Source organism: Wolffia australiana, chromosome 7 (genome assembly GCF_029677425.1).
Source record: "Wolffia australiana isolate 7733 chromosome 7, ASM2967742v1".
Classification (NCBI taxonomy): Eukaryota; Viridiplantae; Streptophyta; class Magnoliopsida; order Alismatales; family Araceae; genus Wolffia; species Wolffia australiana.
The window spans coordinates 15,802,173-15,821,369 of record NC_135841.1 but is presented as its reverse complement, the minus strand read 5'-3'; the positions used below and the strand labels follow the sequence as shown (position 1 = coordinate 15,821,369).

The 19,197-nt window shown below is 39.7% G+C and overlaps 1 protein-coding gene across 1 annotated transcript in view; it reads right to left on the bottom strand.

The window, feature by feature from the left end:
- ABCD1 (peroxisomal ABC transporter 1) overlaps positions 1–7,186 on the bottom strand; it is a 41,759-nt gene extending 34,573 nt beyond the window's left edge. The window contains exons 1-4 of the mRNA XM_078578775.1: positions 7,004–7,186; positions 5,197–5,379; positions 3,745–4,003; positions 2,386–2,610 (exon numbers count right to left, since the gene is read on the bottom strand). Of these exons, the coding sequence (XP_078434901.1) occupies positions 2,386–2,610; positions 3,745–4,003; positions 5,197–5,258 (546 nt within the window). The 5' untranslated portion in view covers positions 5,259–5,379; positions 7,004–7,186. The remainder of the gene's footprint in view (positions 1–2,385; positions 2,611–3,744; positions 4,004–5,196; positions 5,380–7,003) is intronic.
- Between the last annotated feature and the right edge of the window lie 12,011 nt (positions 7,187–19,197).

Genomic DNA, 19,197 nt, shown 5'->3' with positions numbered 1-19,197 from the left:
GCTCACAATGAAACGTGGGATCTGGTTCCTCTACCGGCCGGGAAGCATCTCGTGGGTAGCCGTTGGGTGTATGCTGTGAAGCATAATTCTGACGGTTCTATTGAGCGCCACAAAGCCCGGGTTGTGGCACAAGGGTTCACTCAGAAACATGGCATTGATTATCAGGAGACCTTTGCTCCCGCCCCCACGCTGCATACTTTGTGGATCTTATTGGCCCCCGCTGCGGACCGGGGCTGGATTTTGCAACAATATGATGTGAAGAATGCTTTTCTGCATGGAGAGTTGACTGAGGAGATCTACATGGCATTACCTCCTGGCTACACTTCCTTAGTGCCATCGTCTCCGCAGTCTGTTGTCTGTCGCCTGAAGAAAGCATTATATGGCTTGAAGCAATCTCCTCGTGCCTGGTTTGGTCGTTTCACGACGGCCATGCAGCATCGTGGATACCGTCAATGTAATGGTGATCACACTTTTCTACCGCCATTCCACGCCAGGGAGTCGCTATTCTTCTTGTGTACGTGGATGACATCATTATTACGGGTGATGATCGGCGACCATTACTGAGCTGGCTATGTATCTCTCGTCGAATTTGCTATTCGCCATCTTGGCCCGTTGAGGTACTTTCTTGGCATAGAGGTGGCCTATTCTTCAGCGGGATCTTTATTTGTCAGAAAGTATACGGTGGACCATCTCTGAGAGCTTGGCACGGAGGACGCCCAGCCCGCTTCGCCACACACTGCTGCGAACCATCGCCTTGGTGCCGATGCGGATGAGGAGCTTGCTGCGCCCGGCCCATATAGAAGACTTGTGGGAAAACTGCTTTATCTCACCCACACTCGCCCGGACATTGCATATTCAATGGGTGTTCTGAGTCAGTTCATGCAGACTCCTCGCATGAGCCATTTTCATGCTGCTCATCGTCTCCTCCGCTTCCTGAAGGGCACCATTGGCCGTGGATTATTGTTTCGCCGCCATACCGCCTACGCCTTGAAGTCTACACCGATGCAGATTATGCCGGCTCTGTGGTTGATCGTCGGTCCACATCTGGGTATTGCACCTTCTTGGGCGGCAATCTGATTACTTGGAGGAGCAAGAAGCAAAAAGTGGTCTCTCGATCGAGTGCTGAAGCGGAGTTCCGTGCCCTTGCGCATGGTCTGTGTGAAGCACTTTGGATTACCCAGCTTCTTCGTGAGCTACGGTGTCCAGTTCCCTCTCCTGTCCAGCTGTTCTGCGACAACAAATCGGCGATTAGCATTACTCATGACCCCGTTCAGCATGACCGTACAAAGCACATCGAGATCGATCGCCATTTCATCAAAGAGAAGCTTGAATCGGGAGATTTTTGCACGCCTTATGTTCCGTCCGCTGAACAGCTTGCATATATCTTCACCAAAGGGCTTCATGCCCCTAGGTTTGAGGAGCTCTGTTCCAAGCTGGGTGTGGATAACATCCACGCTCCAGCTTGAGGGGGAGTGTTGATCTGAGTATTACATGTCTTTATTTTCTCTCTCTTGTTAGCCCATTAAGGGCCCTCTCTAGTCAGCCCACTAGGGCTTCCTATAAAACCCTGTAATCTCTTTCATTTGCTATCAAGAATTGTTCTTTTCTTGTTTACAATACTTATTAAGTTTCCTCTCGCAGAAAAATAATCAAATACTGATGATTTGGTAATGTTAGAGCTTTTTTTCCATCCATCACAAAATAAAAATGGAAAATTAATTTCAAAGTACTCATTTATATTGAACGGGAGAAAAGTGACTAAGAGATCAGTAGACAATGAGTGACATGATTTTTTCTGCATAAACCTCATGGATTTTATACACCCGCTATTCGTGTTCTATCTTTTGAACCGAATTCGCTCACTATAAAATAGAGATGCGGGCTAATATTCTTTCCTGGATTACTGTACGAAGACTACGATACAAATGGCATCAATAGCATGAATTATAGATTACTCATTTTCTCAACTGCTTTTTGAGCAGATTTTAGTTAGCACATTACGATCATACCATAAATGAAAGTGCTAGATGTCACCACACAGAGAACCACGCACAATTGGCACTGTGTATTTTCTTCACAAAAAATTGGGGCTATGCATAACCGGGCTTCCAAACATCATACTTGCGCACTTTGAGAAGAATATCACACCTTGAACTTTTTATTCAGCCTGGCTCCGCTTTATCCATTAATTATATGAGACAAAAATATAGATGAAACTAAATTCATGATTTAGTAAGTGTAAAAGACAAATAATGCATTTCTTATCTTATGAATCAAGGTTCAGGGACAAACATGCAAATTACTATTGCCCATGGGGGACAATAAGCAACGACATAAGTGCCCATTTGGGCTCAAAGAATATCCACAATAAGCAACAAGGAATACCTCAAAATAATCACGATGGACCAATTGCGTCAAGATTTTCCTGAAACACAAGCCTAGTGCACCTTTTAAGTATTTAGATGAAGATAATAATGTGGAATGCAGAAAACATAGTACAAGATTTTCCCCAATGAGACGGAAAAATGTCGGTACTCGTCGGAGGAATGCAGCACGAAATAAGAGACCTTGCACCTTAGCCAGACGATTACTGAGTGCAGTTCGCAACACCTACAACATAAAGATATTGTCAGTATGTCTATTCAAACACTATTTTCCAGAGATATAGTAGCACATATAGAGAAAGAGACGATACAATAGTTTAAAAGAAATTTGAAGTGATAATTAAGAACAGAAAAGTATGAGAACGAGAGATTGTGGAACAGTCGTGATGTGACAGGAATCTGACTGAGGTGTCCCTAGAGGAGAGTCGACACCTATGACGGACAACAGGATGGAGAGAGAAAGAACAAGGAATCAAGATTGAACGTGGAAATGACACCTATGATTGACAACAAGTTGGAGAGGAAAAGAACAATGAAGAAAGAGAGAGAGGAGAGACAAGTGAAATGTATTCCACTAGCAATTGAAAGATACTCAGTTCTCCAATGATCCCCTCAAAGAGTATCCCCTCCCCCATTTATAGCTCATCACACAAAGTGCCTGAGATAACCCATCTGCCTTGCTTCTGTCTATAAAAACATAACCTCCAATATCATTTTGTTTTGAGAAGTTATTTAAGGGGGTCACCCGACAAAGCGGTAACTGCCTACAGTTACATGTGAAGATAGCTAAAACTCTCCTCACTACCTGGCAAATCCCTCCCTTATCTGATTACCCCTCTACGCCATTTGCGCTTGGGATGCCCAGATTAAACGTGCAAAAGGGCATGAGAAGAATAAGTGGTTCCAACCTCCGTCACCATTTTTGCATAAAGTGCATGTCGTGGAGGTATCAGGAGACATCCTCTGGCAGAAGATGTGTGTCACCAGTATCTTGCGCAGTAAGAGTTGTCAGCCGGACTGCCCTATTTACATTGTTATTTCCTTTTTATGTTTACTTTCTATTTTTTGTAATTTTTGTTTTTTAGACTAATGGGCCTCACTATCAGCCCAATACGTGTATCTTTTAACCTGGTATTTAAACCAGGCTTGAATAGTGAACAAGCGAGGTTTTCTTTTGTTCAAGAAGAAGCCTATTCCCGTCTAGGGTTTCCATCAGTCTGCTGGAGACACCTATGTCCATGGATGTCATACACGATACAAAAATTAAACAAATAAATTGTCTTCATAATCAATCAAAGTACTACCTTCCATAAAACCATTTTTATATTGCAGAGTCAAGAAATTTTGGAAGGGAGCTCACCGAAGTTGCAATTAGTAGGACAATGCTTCTCAAACCCGCTGTCCCCATTCGAGATAGTAATATCGCATTTATAACCTGTAGGGATTTCAAATCACTCCTCTTTTTCTTGTTTTTTATATCTAAGGCCTTTCCTTTTGACTCATCATCAATATTTCTCCCATCTGATTTATGACTGCGGGATGAGCTTTGTCGTCGAGATTGTATGTAAGCCGCAGTTCCACCAGCAAGAAGAACACCAGTTACAACTGCCAGACTCCGCCTAGCCAATATTGACAATTAGAAGAGATGCACCAGCAAGCCGATATGAAGCATGAAGCTTTTCTAAGAGAATGACATCTATAAAAAATTTCTTGAATTGCATAAAAGAGTATCATCTCAAATAAAAGAGATTTTGAAAAAAATTCAACATAAAATTCAAATAATATCGCATCATAAGCTCTATGACTCATTACACAGCTGTAAAAAAGACAACACATGGTTTGTTTTCTGAATTATTTACTCCATTAATAACCTGCATTTCTATATCTGAATGACTTCCCTTCGAGATCTCAGTTTTCAAGCATCGACTAAGGCGCAAGAAGGAAAGCAGGTATTTATGCGGCTGAAAAACAGATTTTTAAATATTTATATAATGAATGTGTTAATAAAACAGAGATTTATGAACAAACATGGCAAGATACTGATATAGCTCAAGGGAAAATAGCCATAGGATAGAGATAAGTAGAAAGAAATGGATAAAATTGAGCTAGTTTCAACGGAAGAAGAAAAGGTGATCCAACATAGAACCCCTAAAATCTTTTTTTAAGGAACAGACAGAGAACTCTTGCTAATCTCTAGCCCATAGTATTCATGGAACCCCCAACATACTCTTAGAAAAACATAAAATCCTAAGCTTACCATTCAGAAGCTTCTTGAATTACATAAGTCTCTGATATCTATGCAACCCAAACATATGTGAAACGCTCTAATTTTTCTGATGTCTATGCTAGCATGATGGCTGAGAAGGTCATGGTACCCAAACCTCAAAGAATAAAGTTATAAAGACATATGTTATCAGGAGGACTGAAATCACAAATGAGAGTATAATTTTCAACCAAATGCTTACTCTAATTTTTTTGAAGAAAAAATCCATTCTCTATATGAAACGATCTAATTTGGACATAAAAATGTGGTTCACAAAAAAACTGGAAAAAAAGATAACTCGAGAACTGACAAGGATGTGTGTGCCAAGGAGAGTTCAAAGATCAACTTTCAAATTTATAGATTAATTTTCTTCAATTAAAAAAATCTATCGAATAATAGAATTTTTTTTTTGAAAAGATCAATTAATAGAACCATAAATCACTACTCATCAAATTTTCTAATCGCTAACGTCAACTCTTTCTAGGAAAGGGAACCCTATCGTTAAGGAATGAGTTTTTCTGTTCGTCATATTCGGATGAAAAATAATACCTTCTGGAAGAAAAAATGTTTCGACCACGTTCAGTCAACTGCAGCAACTGAAGTGAAGGCATCTTTACAACTGTATATTATGCTCAACTGTTGTGATCATCTACTCATCTAATACATTCCGATTGATGTGGAAATAAACGTTTTCCCGTCCGCAGCCAACATTAAATAGGCCAACTACGTTTCCTGATAGACAAAGATAAGAATAATCAGAAAAAAATGTCTGTACACTTAAAAAAAGAAAGACTAAGTTTACACTTCTATCATATGATTTATAGAAGGATAAAGTAGAGAGTCAAAGATAATAAAAAAAGTAAAAAAGAGCCAAACTGACCCATCTTGTTTTACACATAGTTCACATCCTATCACTTATTCTTTTAATCATTATCAAAGTGAGTGCCAACGTGTACTTCGAGTTTCTATTAAATAGTAGTAAAGTCCCCCCAATTTCGGATCTAAAACCAATGCACATGTAATAATGTTGATTAACAAATTTGTGGGATGAAGATCTAACGGGACAGCCAACAGACATATCTGTCAACCACTTGGATAATCGGCCAAAGAGGTATTATTCATATCATCCTCATCTTTTAGGTCTACTTGAATCACATGGATAAAGCCAACAAGATGCCCTTGTGGAGTAAATAACATTTTTTACTAACGAGAGTAAGATCACCCAAGACAAGATATGTTTTTTTTTTTAACATTTAAGGCGGTCACCCGAGAGTAGATCGGTAACCACCCGACAAGTACATGACTCCATGTATTACATGCATGTTTAACCTCTTCAACTCCGCCCCAATCTCTAGGGAACCATGTCGCCATGCAGCCCTCAACCTCGTCGGCTAGTCCATCCGTTGAGGCCTTCCTCCCTCTGAAGATCACTTCATTTCTGTGGAGCCTTATTCCCCAAAGCACTGTCATAGTGGGAGGATCACCTAAGATTGGTGATCCTCCCAATATGATAGATATTTATATATTATCAATGTATAGATAAGAGACCCAAAGGTCCACACACCCTCTTTTCAAGTTCCTTTTAACCGAAAAGAGGCAAGACTTGATGCAACTTGTACGACACCATCCAGAAACGCCTCCCTCCCTTGAAAATAACCCTAGTCCGATGCGGCCATATTGTCCAGAGCACAACTAAAGGCCATCCTTGCTCCTCCTGCACCCTGCCTGCACCGCCCCACAGAGAGACTTGGAAGGCCTCATCTGAGGAGACATCCATCCCCATGGTTGACTGGCAGGCCCACCCTGCACGGCTACATAAAACTTAACACGCCATATGTAGCAGAGCCATCTACCATAAAGTATGATGCTGCACATAAAAGTACAAGCACGCTGATATCTTGACATCTCACTTGCAATTAATTGTCGGAAAGTAACACTTTCTTGGCGAATTCCCCTCCAAATTTTCTATCTTCACGGTACGATTAGCATGTTTCGAAGAATTCAAGTTTAATTTCGTTTTTCCTCTACATCAGAACAACGGAAGCAGCATAAAAAACAAGTTCCCGCTTATCTATCCCTTCAATTTGCTGCATACACAGCGGGAAGCATGAAACTTCTGCAGACCCACATACGAAGACGAAGCAAAGCATTTACCGAAGCTCTCGCTCGATACATCGCCATAATTTCAAACATCCAAAAAATCCAGAGGAAAACATATCCAATGAATATCTACAGTAATTATCACAAAAAAATACTAATCCCTTGGCAGCAAAAGGCAAAGACAAGGCGAATTCTGCAACGACCACGCAGACAAAAATCAAAGACGTCGACAAGTGATAGAACTGTCAGAACGCACAGGATCCAGTGATTGCGAGCAGATATTTCTCAAGGATCGTCGGTTTTCAGAAATCCGAAGGAAGACTTGTGACACAAGAATTCGGACAGAGCCGTGAGAGGGCGAAGACCGAAGACTGTGAAACACGAACTCGGTCTCAAACCTCGACCCGAATCAGTGAAGCAGAGATGTTATGTGGCGAGAGCCTTACAGAGTTACCCGCGGTTCTCGCAGTACCAACGAACCCTGACTTCGCCATTATTGCGCCCAGTCGAGCTCCACGATTATATAAATATATATATATATATATGTTTTTTTTCTTTTTTATCGTCGGAGATGACCGACCGAGTCACGCAACTCAGAACGGCGGTAAAGAGCGTGGTGAGCCGAATCGTAGAAAGACCACAGACTGGCCCAATAATAGCCCACTAAGAGCGAGCCCAATAGTGAGTGACCAAGGCTGTAACCAACTCTGACGTCCGTTTCCACTTTCCAAGATGATGAGAGAGGAAACTAACGGGCGCCGTCTATGGACGGTTATCGTTAACTGTCAGTGTGGCTCAGCTCCCACTTTGTTGATTTAGGATTAGAGGACCGTTTGCTTATGAACAAATCTAGCTCGTGCCCCGTGTTAATGATGGGTGTGAGCTCGGCCTCAAGCTGGATAAAAATCTTTAGAATGAAATGTCCATGTAACATGCCGATCAATGATCATGCCATATGCATGTAATACTCTGTGTGCATAATACATGGCCTCGTTCTAGTAATCGTGGACAATTAACCACGACTCCATTGTGGACTCGACGAGTGTACCAATGGTCATGACCTAGTTACAAGTGAGGGTTGATGCACACTTATTCTTTTTTTTCATCTCGTCACAAACATTGACGACGGTGGATGCTTGGCGGAGTTTTGTGTCGTGGTGGAGGACCCACTCCCAAGGTTTAAATAAATAGGAGATATATAGAAAAGAGGATGACGATGGTAGTTGTATGTCATCGCTAGGCTTGTTAAAAACATCAAGAATTGGGACTAGTGAATAAAGATTTAAGTCATCTTGGAGTATTTATAAAAGTATCAATCAAAATAAAATGGATGGTAACAAAGAGTGATCATCCAATGTAGCAAGGAGATAAAGAAAGAGAGATAGAAGAGAGGAGTTAAGGTGATGTAGAGTGAAAATATATAGAAAGTATGATATCAAATAGATATCATAGAAAATGAGGTAGAACGACTTGAGAGATGGCTATCGTAAATAACATCCCTTTGTTTAGAGAGAGGTTCCTAGATGTGAGGTTATGGGAGTGCAGTGGCGAAGGAAGGTGGTGAGTTGGGATGGGAAGTTCGTGTTTTTTCGTCAAACGAACATTGTTCGTTGACGAATGAACAGATGAAAAAATCAGTTCGTGTTCGCATTCGATTCGTTCGTGTTCATTCGTGAACGAACACGAAAAAGACGAAAATTTAATAACTGAAAACATTGTAAATAGAAGAAAGGAGGACCACTCAACGATTACCGGTGTGAGTATCAGATGAGGTTGCCCCCTTTATATGTACTGTTTGAAAAAAATTGCATAGCAAATTGTAAATTGATTTACCTGAGTACTCTGGCAATGGTGTGATAGATGAAAATTGTGCATAATATAACTTCAGAACAAGTTTGTGAGGTAATTTCAAGATTAAATGAAGTGGCCTCATATTACATAAGTATTTGAAAAGGAGAAATGCTAAAACAAATTTTAAAGGCCAAGTTTGGGAAGGTTCATGTAGTTCTCTCTATTTGTAATTTTGAATGTGAGAAGAATAAGATTCAGGGCTCCACATTTTATTTCTTTAGCAATGTACTGTAAATCTTAATATAAATATTATAAGATGCATTTTTTCTCCTTAATTGAGCAGATTCATATGCTAATGAACTTTTTATCAAGGACAGCTGGAAAAAAATTGGTCACATACATATACCTGGCCCGCTGCCCATCAGTTTTTAGTCTATCAGTATCAAATATCAAAGTTAAGTAGAACACCAAATTTGAACTAAAATTGTTAATTTTAACTTCACTACGGGAATGCTACATTTTCAACAAAGGAATATTAATAATGTCAATAATCTATTGCACAAAAATAACCATTATGTTTGAAATTTTTTAAGCTTGTGTATGGTTTTATCATTTTCAACAATAGGTACGTTGCTTTATTTTTTAAGCTTAAAATTGTTACTTTTTAAGCTTGGCATTAGTCATTGGATGTTTATTTGGCAGAATTAATCAGTAGATGCGAAACCACAAGCATTAATATATACTTAATGATTCAATCAATGCAAAGATTATTTGACTTAAAACTATGGATGAAAAAATATATACTTATTATATATGTAATATATAACCTAATCATTAATATATACTTAGTGATTCAATATACTGTAAATCTTAATATAAATATTATAAGATGAAGAAGTCTCGGTTCAATTTGAAAACTAAATAGATTGTTCTGGTAACTGAGTTTCAAAAACATCAATACGGCTAACATTACATTGGACAACAATAATCATTGCTGAAGTGAAATTGTGACACTCCCAAAATGTGATGTCATTCTATTGAGTAGGGTTGTGGGGCTCTAACTTGAAGTCTGTTAACTTGAGCAAAAGAATATTTGTAAGGATGTGCTTGGTACTTACCCCAATAAGTATGTCTTGGACTGGACAAAATGGCTCTGTGTCGTCTCTATTGGCATCGTATGTGTGTTTGATATTGTCATCACCATCTGATTCGGAGTATGAGGTGACGATGACAACAGTCAGGTCTTGGGGTTGCTTTTCTAATCTTCGTTGGAGTAGTCGTACACTCCTCCGTGGTGTGCACCTTTTTTACGGCTCCTGCTCCCTCCATCATTTCTGCGTGAGCGTTAGTGTACCTATTTTTCCAGAATTTACATATAATGTTTGAGAGAAATGATGTTCCAAGGCAGTCAAAAAATGTTAAGAAAGAATTGTTTTTAAAACCAATGACATCCAAATGTCGTGTACACCAAAATTTTGTAAAGCGACTTTTGATGATATTTATTCAACACCTAACCCCTTGTGGTACCTCGTAATAAATTGAAAAGTAAACGATCAATGCGTTCATTTTTATAATACAAATAAATAAAAAATGCATGATAGAAATGACATATACCTAGAATCCCCATGCTACCATCCTTTACATTTTCTTCATCTAAATCCTCTTCCACTAATTCGACCTCTTCAATCTCATGTAATGACTCTGCTATGTTGCTTTATGGATGTTGTTGCCTCGACCAACATTTTAGAGTCATCAGTACGGACATGTTCTCCACCCAAAGTCATGAACGTTTATACGTGCAAATTCCATATCCAGCGGAGAACAAGCGTTCAACTAGTGCACTGGATGCGCAAACATGCAAAAAATCTCGTGCCAAAATGGAAAGCTTAGGGAATCTCTTACAACCGTTGCCTTGCAACCATAGGAGAGCATCAGTCAATACACGAGACATTTGTAGGTAACTCTATAACTCGTCTTCCACGAATGGAATGACATATTCTTGTCGTGGGAACACCTGTTCAAGCCTCGTCTTGATGGACCGTATGAAGATCTCATCCATCCCCGCTTCCTCGTCTCGATGGACCAAGGTGTCACGTTATTTTGGGGCAATGGAGTCTAACTTAATATGTGGGTCTACAACTGATGCAATCGAGAAGACAGCATTTCCTCAAATGCGAGCCTCGTACTTGGACAATTTTGCTCTCATGGCTCTACACTTGATTTGGATGGAGGCACGTTGTTCCACCATGATGACAACACCGTTTGGAAAAAGGCGTCATTGGTCTATGGCATCAATATGTTTACGAAGGTGTTCATCAAGGACTTGTATCAATGATAAAACTGTTGCTGCCATCACACGTTTAGAGCTGTAAACAATATCTGACGCTTCACGGAAAGGCTTTAAAATTTGAGCAAAGTGTGCCACCATTTGCCACTCATGTTCATCTATCAACAAGTTTTTCTCCACCGTGCTCTCTAGCTCAAAAATTGCCATCTTGTACAACCATTTTCTCTTTTGATATGCAACTTGTAACATTTCATGTGTAGAGTTCTATCTAGTCTTCACATACAACACGACTATTAGGCATCTTTAATTGCGTACACCATTGGACATAGCTTCTCCGTCTTTCATCCGAAGGACGAATGGCTGCAACAATTTGACGCACTCCTGTAACCAAATCTCCTAAAGAGGCAAATCGCCCAACCCATCATCTTTGTGCTTCTTCGGACTCCCCATCCACTAGCACAGTTGCCTCGTCGGGTGTAAGCGGAGGTGGAATTCCTAGTGCCTTCAAACCATCTTGCACTGCAAGGTTTATGACATGTGCAATACAAGGCATGTGTCAGTTTTGATCAAAGTTGGGATTCACTTTCTGAACTGTGTTAGTCAACAATGTAATCATCGATCTATTGTTACTTGCGTTGTCTGCCATAATAGTAGTTACTTTCTTCCCCATGCCAAAGTCGACCAACACCTCTACGACAAGTTGTGCGAGGTAACTCCCACTAAGTGGACCATCAATTTTCTTTACTGCTAGGATACGTTCTTCAAGTCTCCATTTATGTGTGACCCAATGCACACTGATTCCCAATAAGGGAATCATATTTTCACTTGTCCATGCATCCACTGTTAGGCAAACACTTCTAACATTTGATAGTGAGCGTACCAGCTTTTGCTTCTCTTGCCCAAAGAAGGCCTTCGTGTATTCACGAATGCTCTTCGAGCATGGTATTCGAAACTTATGTTGTGCACAATAAAGCAACACCTCTTTGAAACTTTTGTCTTCAACGATGGACCATGCTTGGTTAGTGAGATATATAAATACGGTGAGCATCTCCTTTGTTCTCTCAAATGTGATACCTAGTAAGAAGGTATTTTTCCCCACTAGCAAACTCAACATTCCAACAATAGATCCTTGACCTCCAAAAGTCGGCTCCTCCTCTGACCCTGAAACTTCTTTAACTTTCAGCTCCTTATGGCTCTTCTGCAAGTGCCTCCAAAACATTGTTGTCGTCCCCTCTTTGTTTCTCTCAATAGTTGTAAAATTCTTGGAGGGTTCTCCTTGCACAAAATACATTCATACTGGTTTAGGTCAAACTCTTCAAAATATTGCATAGCCTCTAATTCTCACCCACGACGCTTTCTCTGCGAGGTTATCGGAGTAGTTGTGCTTGATTCCCATCTACATTTACAATCTTATGCCATTTCAGCATTTGCATTCATCTGACTTGAATTGCTGCCCGTCTGAGCTTCGTCAACGTTCATAGAGGACAAGCTTTTTCAAGACGTCTCCTTTAAGAATAAAGAAAAACGCAATTGTTCATGCATTGCATTGCTTCGCATTATCATTATGTGACTAGTCATAGAAACATACATTGATATAAATAAACGTCTATATCAGCAATTTTAGATATGACCACTCGTCACACGCACACAGCTGCATATGATAAAAAATGTAGATATTTCTGCATATGACAATCAATCGGAACCACATAAATCATTTCATAAATTAGAAATACATAAACAAATAGTAACTCAAAGAAATACATAAATCATTCCATAAATTAGAATAAAAAAATGCACACAATAAAGTACCTTATTGTAGTAAGCCAGAGGAGGATGCCTTGCCAAAGGGAGTGAATGTAGACCAAGAGCTGCTTTTAGGGGCTTGTTGGACGCATGAACGAGAGAATGAGAAAATGAGAGAATGAGAGGGATGAGTTGGACACGTTGGGAGAAGGGAGCTGGAGGGAGAAGGGGGAGGGGTTCTGACGGGGGTGGGAGAAAGGGGAAATGGAGAGGATCAGAGGGAGGAGTTGGGGACAACAAAGGGGAAATATTTTCCCCATTGATAAGATAGAGCACTTCCAGCTTCCAAAAGCTAGACTATATTTAACAATTTCAAATCCTGTAGATCTCAAAGTCTACTTATATAATTTAGTAATCTCTTATTTTTTCTATCTACTTGAATACTTATATAAATCGTTAGGATTCTCTCCAGAGGGTGTTCTTGCTGTGGGTCATCGTCTAACACATTATTATAACCATTTGAACAATTTGGTACAATCTAGCGAAAACTATAAAACAATCACCCATACAATGGAGCAAGCATAATTTAAATCCACCATTTAACACATGCTGAAGTATAAAACTAGCTTGGACATGTGCATTCTTTATTTGACGGACGATGTTTCTGAAGAACAATGGAGATTCAACGAAGAGCATATAAACCATGGAGATCCACCGAAGCACATATAACCCATGGAGATTCACCAAAGAACATATAAACCAAGGAGATTCACCAAAGCACATATAAACCATGGAGATTCACCGAAGAACATATAAACCATGGAGATGGAGGGAGAAGGGGCAGGGGAGAAAGAGTACTGTTTGGGAGAAGGAGCCGCATTGGGAAGATAACATGTTCGCAAATGGTTCGTCTGTTCACGAACCATTCGCGAACATGTTTGTCTCCAATTTTTTATGTTCGTGTTCGTGTTCATGTCTGTTCACTCGCATGTTCCCGAACGAACAAAATTTTTCTTCCCAACCCTAGTGGTGAGGTAGTTTACGAAGTAAAGTAACTTAATTGTTCATGGATTTGAGCTTTCGGAGTTGGAGAAATACTCACCATCTAACTTAATAGAACTCGCATAGGGAGAGACTGAGACATCCAAGAGGGATTGGCTTAGCAAGAAGGCCGTGCAATGGGGGTTATCATTTTTCACTCATAACTTCACCTTTTGAGTTGTACTACAACCCTTTGATATTTCAATCCCTACCCACTATACTAGGTTGTGAATATTATGTGGTTGTTAAGCCAATCATACTTCCCTGATTTATTTTTACTTATTTATTCACTATTAACTTATGTGATATTTATAAGGAAGTCCCTAAATCTGTACAATGACTTGCAAATTATGATGAGATCATACCACAATAATCACTAGCATTCAAACGTGTAATCTAAAAACTCTTACTCACTGGATATTTGGGACAGACATCTAGTTCTCCACATAAACTTCGGTATTTGATCCTACTTATATCATAAATATGTTTAATCATGTGAATACTTCAATTGGGTACACTAAGGATGGATGAGGGTGCTCTTTAGAGAAAGGATTCACTAAAATGATTGTACAAAAATGTGAATAAGATTGATTCATGTTTAGGAAGTCCATTGACTTGAGGTACCAATGAAATCTTATGTATGGATGGTAATTTTTGGACTAAGAAATATGAGTCTCTAGCCATGATATTTGAACATATATCAGCTTGGGCATATGAAGAAATATATGAAGGTGGTTGAGTGGTCCAGATAAGATCATCCACCCCCGGTAAAAGACAAGATTGACTCAAGGAAGAAGATGCATTATATCCATGGCTTGAGTATCAGGGACATTAGTGAAGGTTTTTACCAATGATCCATGATACACATCAAACTAATGGAATAATGAATTAGATTTTGACTACTAATCATATCATAAGTTGTTCTAGAGTGTCAAGTAGATGAAAGGTTACACGTACCAAAAGCAACGATGATAAAGGTTCCACGAGAGAGTTCAAATACTACTCAAATATCTTTTAAAAGAATGAAGTGTAGCTTGGCCCACCACAGGCTGGAAACATACCACATTGATTGGATTAAACTGGTAATTGATTAATTATTATATACTTCCATGTAGTTGATTAAAAAGTTGGTTAATAACTATTATTGTGCACTAGAAGTTATTAACTATATTGATACATGGACATAGAGGGTCACACATAATATTAATAAGGAATCTTATGGAAAGTTATTAAATAAGGAGCTGTTCTTTAAGTTCCCATGCCAGCGAGTCCTGGGAGGCCTTGTTTTCTTCTATATTTCACTCTCCACTCATTCAACTAGAAGTTATTGATGGTTAGAATATCAACTATGTCTTCAAGAGGATTATGGGAAGAAGAATATGATATCCAACAGTCCCTTTATCACATGGAAATATCTAGAGACCAGGCACATGAATGGCTCGAAATCAATCTCTCGAGAAGCAATTCAAGCTCAAACAAGTTACCCACAAGGGTTTTTAAGTTTCCTATGATTTAGAGATTAATTGAGAATCGGTTTCATCTTTAGCTCAATGGGAAACAGTTTTTGGACATTCTATCAAGCCCCATAACCCAACACTAGGTAACATTGAAACTTGGAGATTGACTCTCACATTATCTGACATCATGGTTTGGGTCCTCTGAGTAAAAGCACGGAGCACTTTAGGTGCTTCACTCTCTTAAAATTGTACTCATGACATTGATAAAAAAGGTGTTCGCTAAGTGGGTCGAGGCTTTTAGCCACATTCAAAAGACATAACTTCCTCCTTAATCATATGAAAACATGTATAATGATTTTTTTTTGAAATTACAAGGAATATGAAATGTTATCCACCCAACTAATTATGAAATGTGCAAGAGTAAAGAGAAACTTTCTTGGCGCTTATCCCAAAAGTGGATAATCTAGTTTCATTTAGAGACTTTCGTTCTATTAGCATTTGTAATGTATGCTATAAAGTTGCATCTAAGATCATTAAAAATCGACTAGGGACCTTCCTAGATAGACTTATCTTGTGTGAAAAGTGCAGTTTTGTCAAGGGTTGACAGATCCATGATAACATCATACAAGTTCATGTGTTAGCCCAGTCCCCAGACACTCATATTCCATGCTCGAATCTCATTATCAAATTGGATATGGAGAAGGCTTTTGATCGAGTCGAGTGGAGTTTCCTTACAATAGAGTTACTTCGTTTTGGGTTCACCGAAGCATTCATTGCTTTTGTCGATGCCTGCATTAGAGAGAATCACTTCTCTCTCCTGGTGGATGAAAACTCCACAAGCTTTTTCACTACCATGCGAGGACTACGACAAGGTGACCTTATCTCACCCACTCTTTTCATACTGATGGAGGAGGTCTTCAGCCAATCACTCACACGAGCAATCGCCCACAGCCTCACCCGACCCTACTTTACAAAAAAGGGGTGCCAAATTCTTTCGCATTCTTTGTTTGCAGATGATGCCATCCTTTTCCTCAATGGATCTTAAAACCCATTAAGGAACTTACGAGTGTACTCACTGCGACGAGCAGGCTTCTGGTCAGCTTGTCAATGCCTCAAACAGTAGCTTTATGGTTGGTCCATCTACCACCGATAAGCGCTCTGAGGTAATCCAACACTACACTCGATACTCACAAGGATGCCTCCCTTTGGTTGTCTCGGATGTCCTATCTTTCTCGGCCCTGCTCGACATCATTATTTTGATGCCTTGTTGACCAAGCTGAGAAAGGAACTAAATGGATGGAAACTTCGTTTTCTATTCCCTAGTGGGCGTATCCAGCTTATTCCACTCACTATCGCTCACAATCCTTTGCTATGTGGAGCGATTGTGCGCATGTTTCTTATGGTCCGGTCACCTCGAGGGAGAGAGTCCCCACCACTAATTTTCTTGTGAGAAAGCTTGTCGGTCAATGGACGAGGCGGATCTAGGGATTAGACGCCTTCAAGACGTCCAAAACATGCTGTAGAAGAAGCTCGCGTGGCCTATGTGTACCGCGTACTTCCCTTTGGGGAGTTTCATCTCAGCCAAGTACGACGAGTGGGCTGGCAAAGAGATGGATATCCGGGCCTATTGTAGATGGCGGACTTGGTAGTGGCATTTGCTAGAGATAGCCAATGTCACACGTTGGCATGTCGATCAAGGCACGATAAGCGCCTAATTTGATACACGGCTTGCTCACCCGCCCTTAGCCCGTCATCACCACTTAGAGCCTCATCGCCTCTGATTGATCGTGGTGTAGGTACTCTTGGACAACACGCGCCACCTATGGGAGCAACATGGCCTCCCTTAGACATGTTACCCCATTCCTTGAGTACTCCCATAGCGCTCTATCAAGATCATTTTATTTGGACGCTTACCCTTGATGGCTCCTTCTCTTGCCGATCTTCTAGGGAGCATTTCCGCAAGAAATCCCCCATCCAGCACTAGGGTGGCCGTATCTGACATCTGGTGATCATTACTTACGTCTTTTTCTTCTGGTGGCTCATACATCGTGGCCTCCCGATTGAGGATCGGGTGACCCATTTAGGTCACTCACTCAGTTCACATTGTCATTATTGCCCTACTTTTCCCAAAGCTGAGACTATGGAGCACCTTTTCTTCTACAGTGAGACAGCCTTGAACTATTGGCGCCAAATCATACATCATTGGCATCTGCTACTAGGTACCTCCTCTACTCTAACACCATAAGAGTGTTTGGCGAGATGTATCTCTCGCCAACACGCTCCACGCAGAGCCTGATAACAACCTAAATTCGGTATTTATTTCATGCTATTAGTACAATTTCATGCATTTAAAGAGCTTAAAAGTGGGTTTTTATCATCCATTTACATGAAAATACTGTTTTCAAGTGATTTCTGATTTTCCCCTAATTTTCTGTTAATTCTATGAATTTTAAAGGATTTATTTGAGCTCGAAATAACTATTTTTGAATGAAAATGACAAGTTTAATATTTAATTTCGAGATTTATCAGTATGGGGATGAATCAATGAATTTTGTAGAATTTTTAACGAATTTTTAGGAATTTTCTGAGATTTATTTGAAGAGGAAATGCATTTGTTCTAAGAAAAAAAGATATATTTATAAGAGAAAAAAGTATTGACCTCATTTTCGAACTTTGAAGGGCCTTTTTGCAAAGTTTTATTGCAATGAGACCCTCAAAACAGCTCTCGGTCGTGATTGCAGGCGTAAAGATGTGATTTAAAATATTTTGGGGTTTTATTGCAAATGATTTATTAATTGTTTTAATATTTTAGGAAAAAAACCGGAGGAGAGAGAGTGCGCAAAGGGTATATACGCAATTACCTGTGGGCGGCGTCATACAGTAATGCCAGAATTTAAGAGGGGTCTTCTTACAAAATTGCAAGGAAACCTCCGTCCGATCGACGTGGCCTCACCATCGCCGTCGGATGATAATCCGACCGCGTGTAATGAGAGCCAGCACTAGGAGGTAAAGTCACCGCCCGCACAGCGCATACAATGCGCGTGTATGGGCGGTGACGTGGCGAATCATAAGTGGACAGAGAGATGAAGAAACGCACGTGTACGTGCCTATCGAAATGGATTCCAAACGCGTTGTTTGACATTTCTTTATGTTTTTATTTTCGCCAGGGGGGTACGTGGTGCGACAAGGATGCGCCCGCTTGGAGGAATTGAAGAGCCGTCGGCTAATCAGCAGAAGACACCTCAGCACGCAAAAAAAAATATAAAAAAAAATAAATGAGTTTAAATCCAATGACTAATATTGGTTTAAATTCATTTATTCATAACTTTTGATCCAGAAGTCCGATTGAGATGAATTTTTTATGGACTTGCTCGTATTGATCCCCTCTTTCTATCTGTATGTTGGATCATTGAGATCAAGCCTGCATTGATAGATATAAATTAATTACTAATTAGGGGTAAAATAGTAATTTACTCCATTTTACCTAGGTATAAAAGCCGAATTTCGAGAGGAGGGGGTCATTCTTGATGGTTCTCTATCACAGCCTGGATCAAACTGTTTGGTACATTTCTCTTCATTGTATTTGAATTTTGGTGCATTTTGAATGAAATTAGTTCAATTTCTTGTTTGTTCTTCTTGATTCTGATATGAAATTCTAAATCGCTTGGCTTGAGCAGCATGTACAAGCCCTGATTAGAATTGAGAGGAGAAATTGAGGGATTTAACTAGGCATTCAACTGCATTTCCAAAGAAAAACTCAAAAAAATTAACTTTGAATTCTAGGGTATTAAAACTTTAGTTTCTTTTATCTCTATTACATAGTATTGTAGTCAGTTCTGAATTATCGAATCTACAAAACAAACAAACCAAGTAAAAAAACCTTCTTCTTAAGTCCCTCTATAGTGAATTCCTTGATCCCCTCAATTGGATCAAGTAATTCAGCTTAGAGATCCCTAAATTCTTCTACTCTTCTCATCTCTTCTACCTTCCTCTCTAAATTATCTTCCAATTGGGTTAAATTGATCCTCATTGAAGATTAAGTTAGTCCTAATTATAGAAAATTGTCGAATTGAACTCCTTACTAGCCTCCCTTGGACGATACCTTCACTCATCATTGTGCATCTTAAGTGA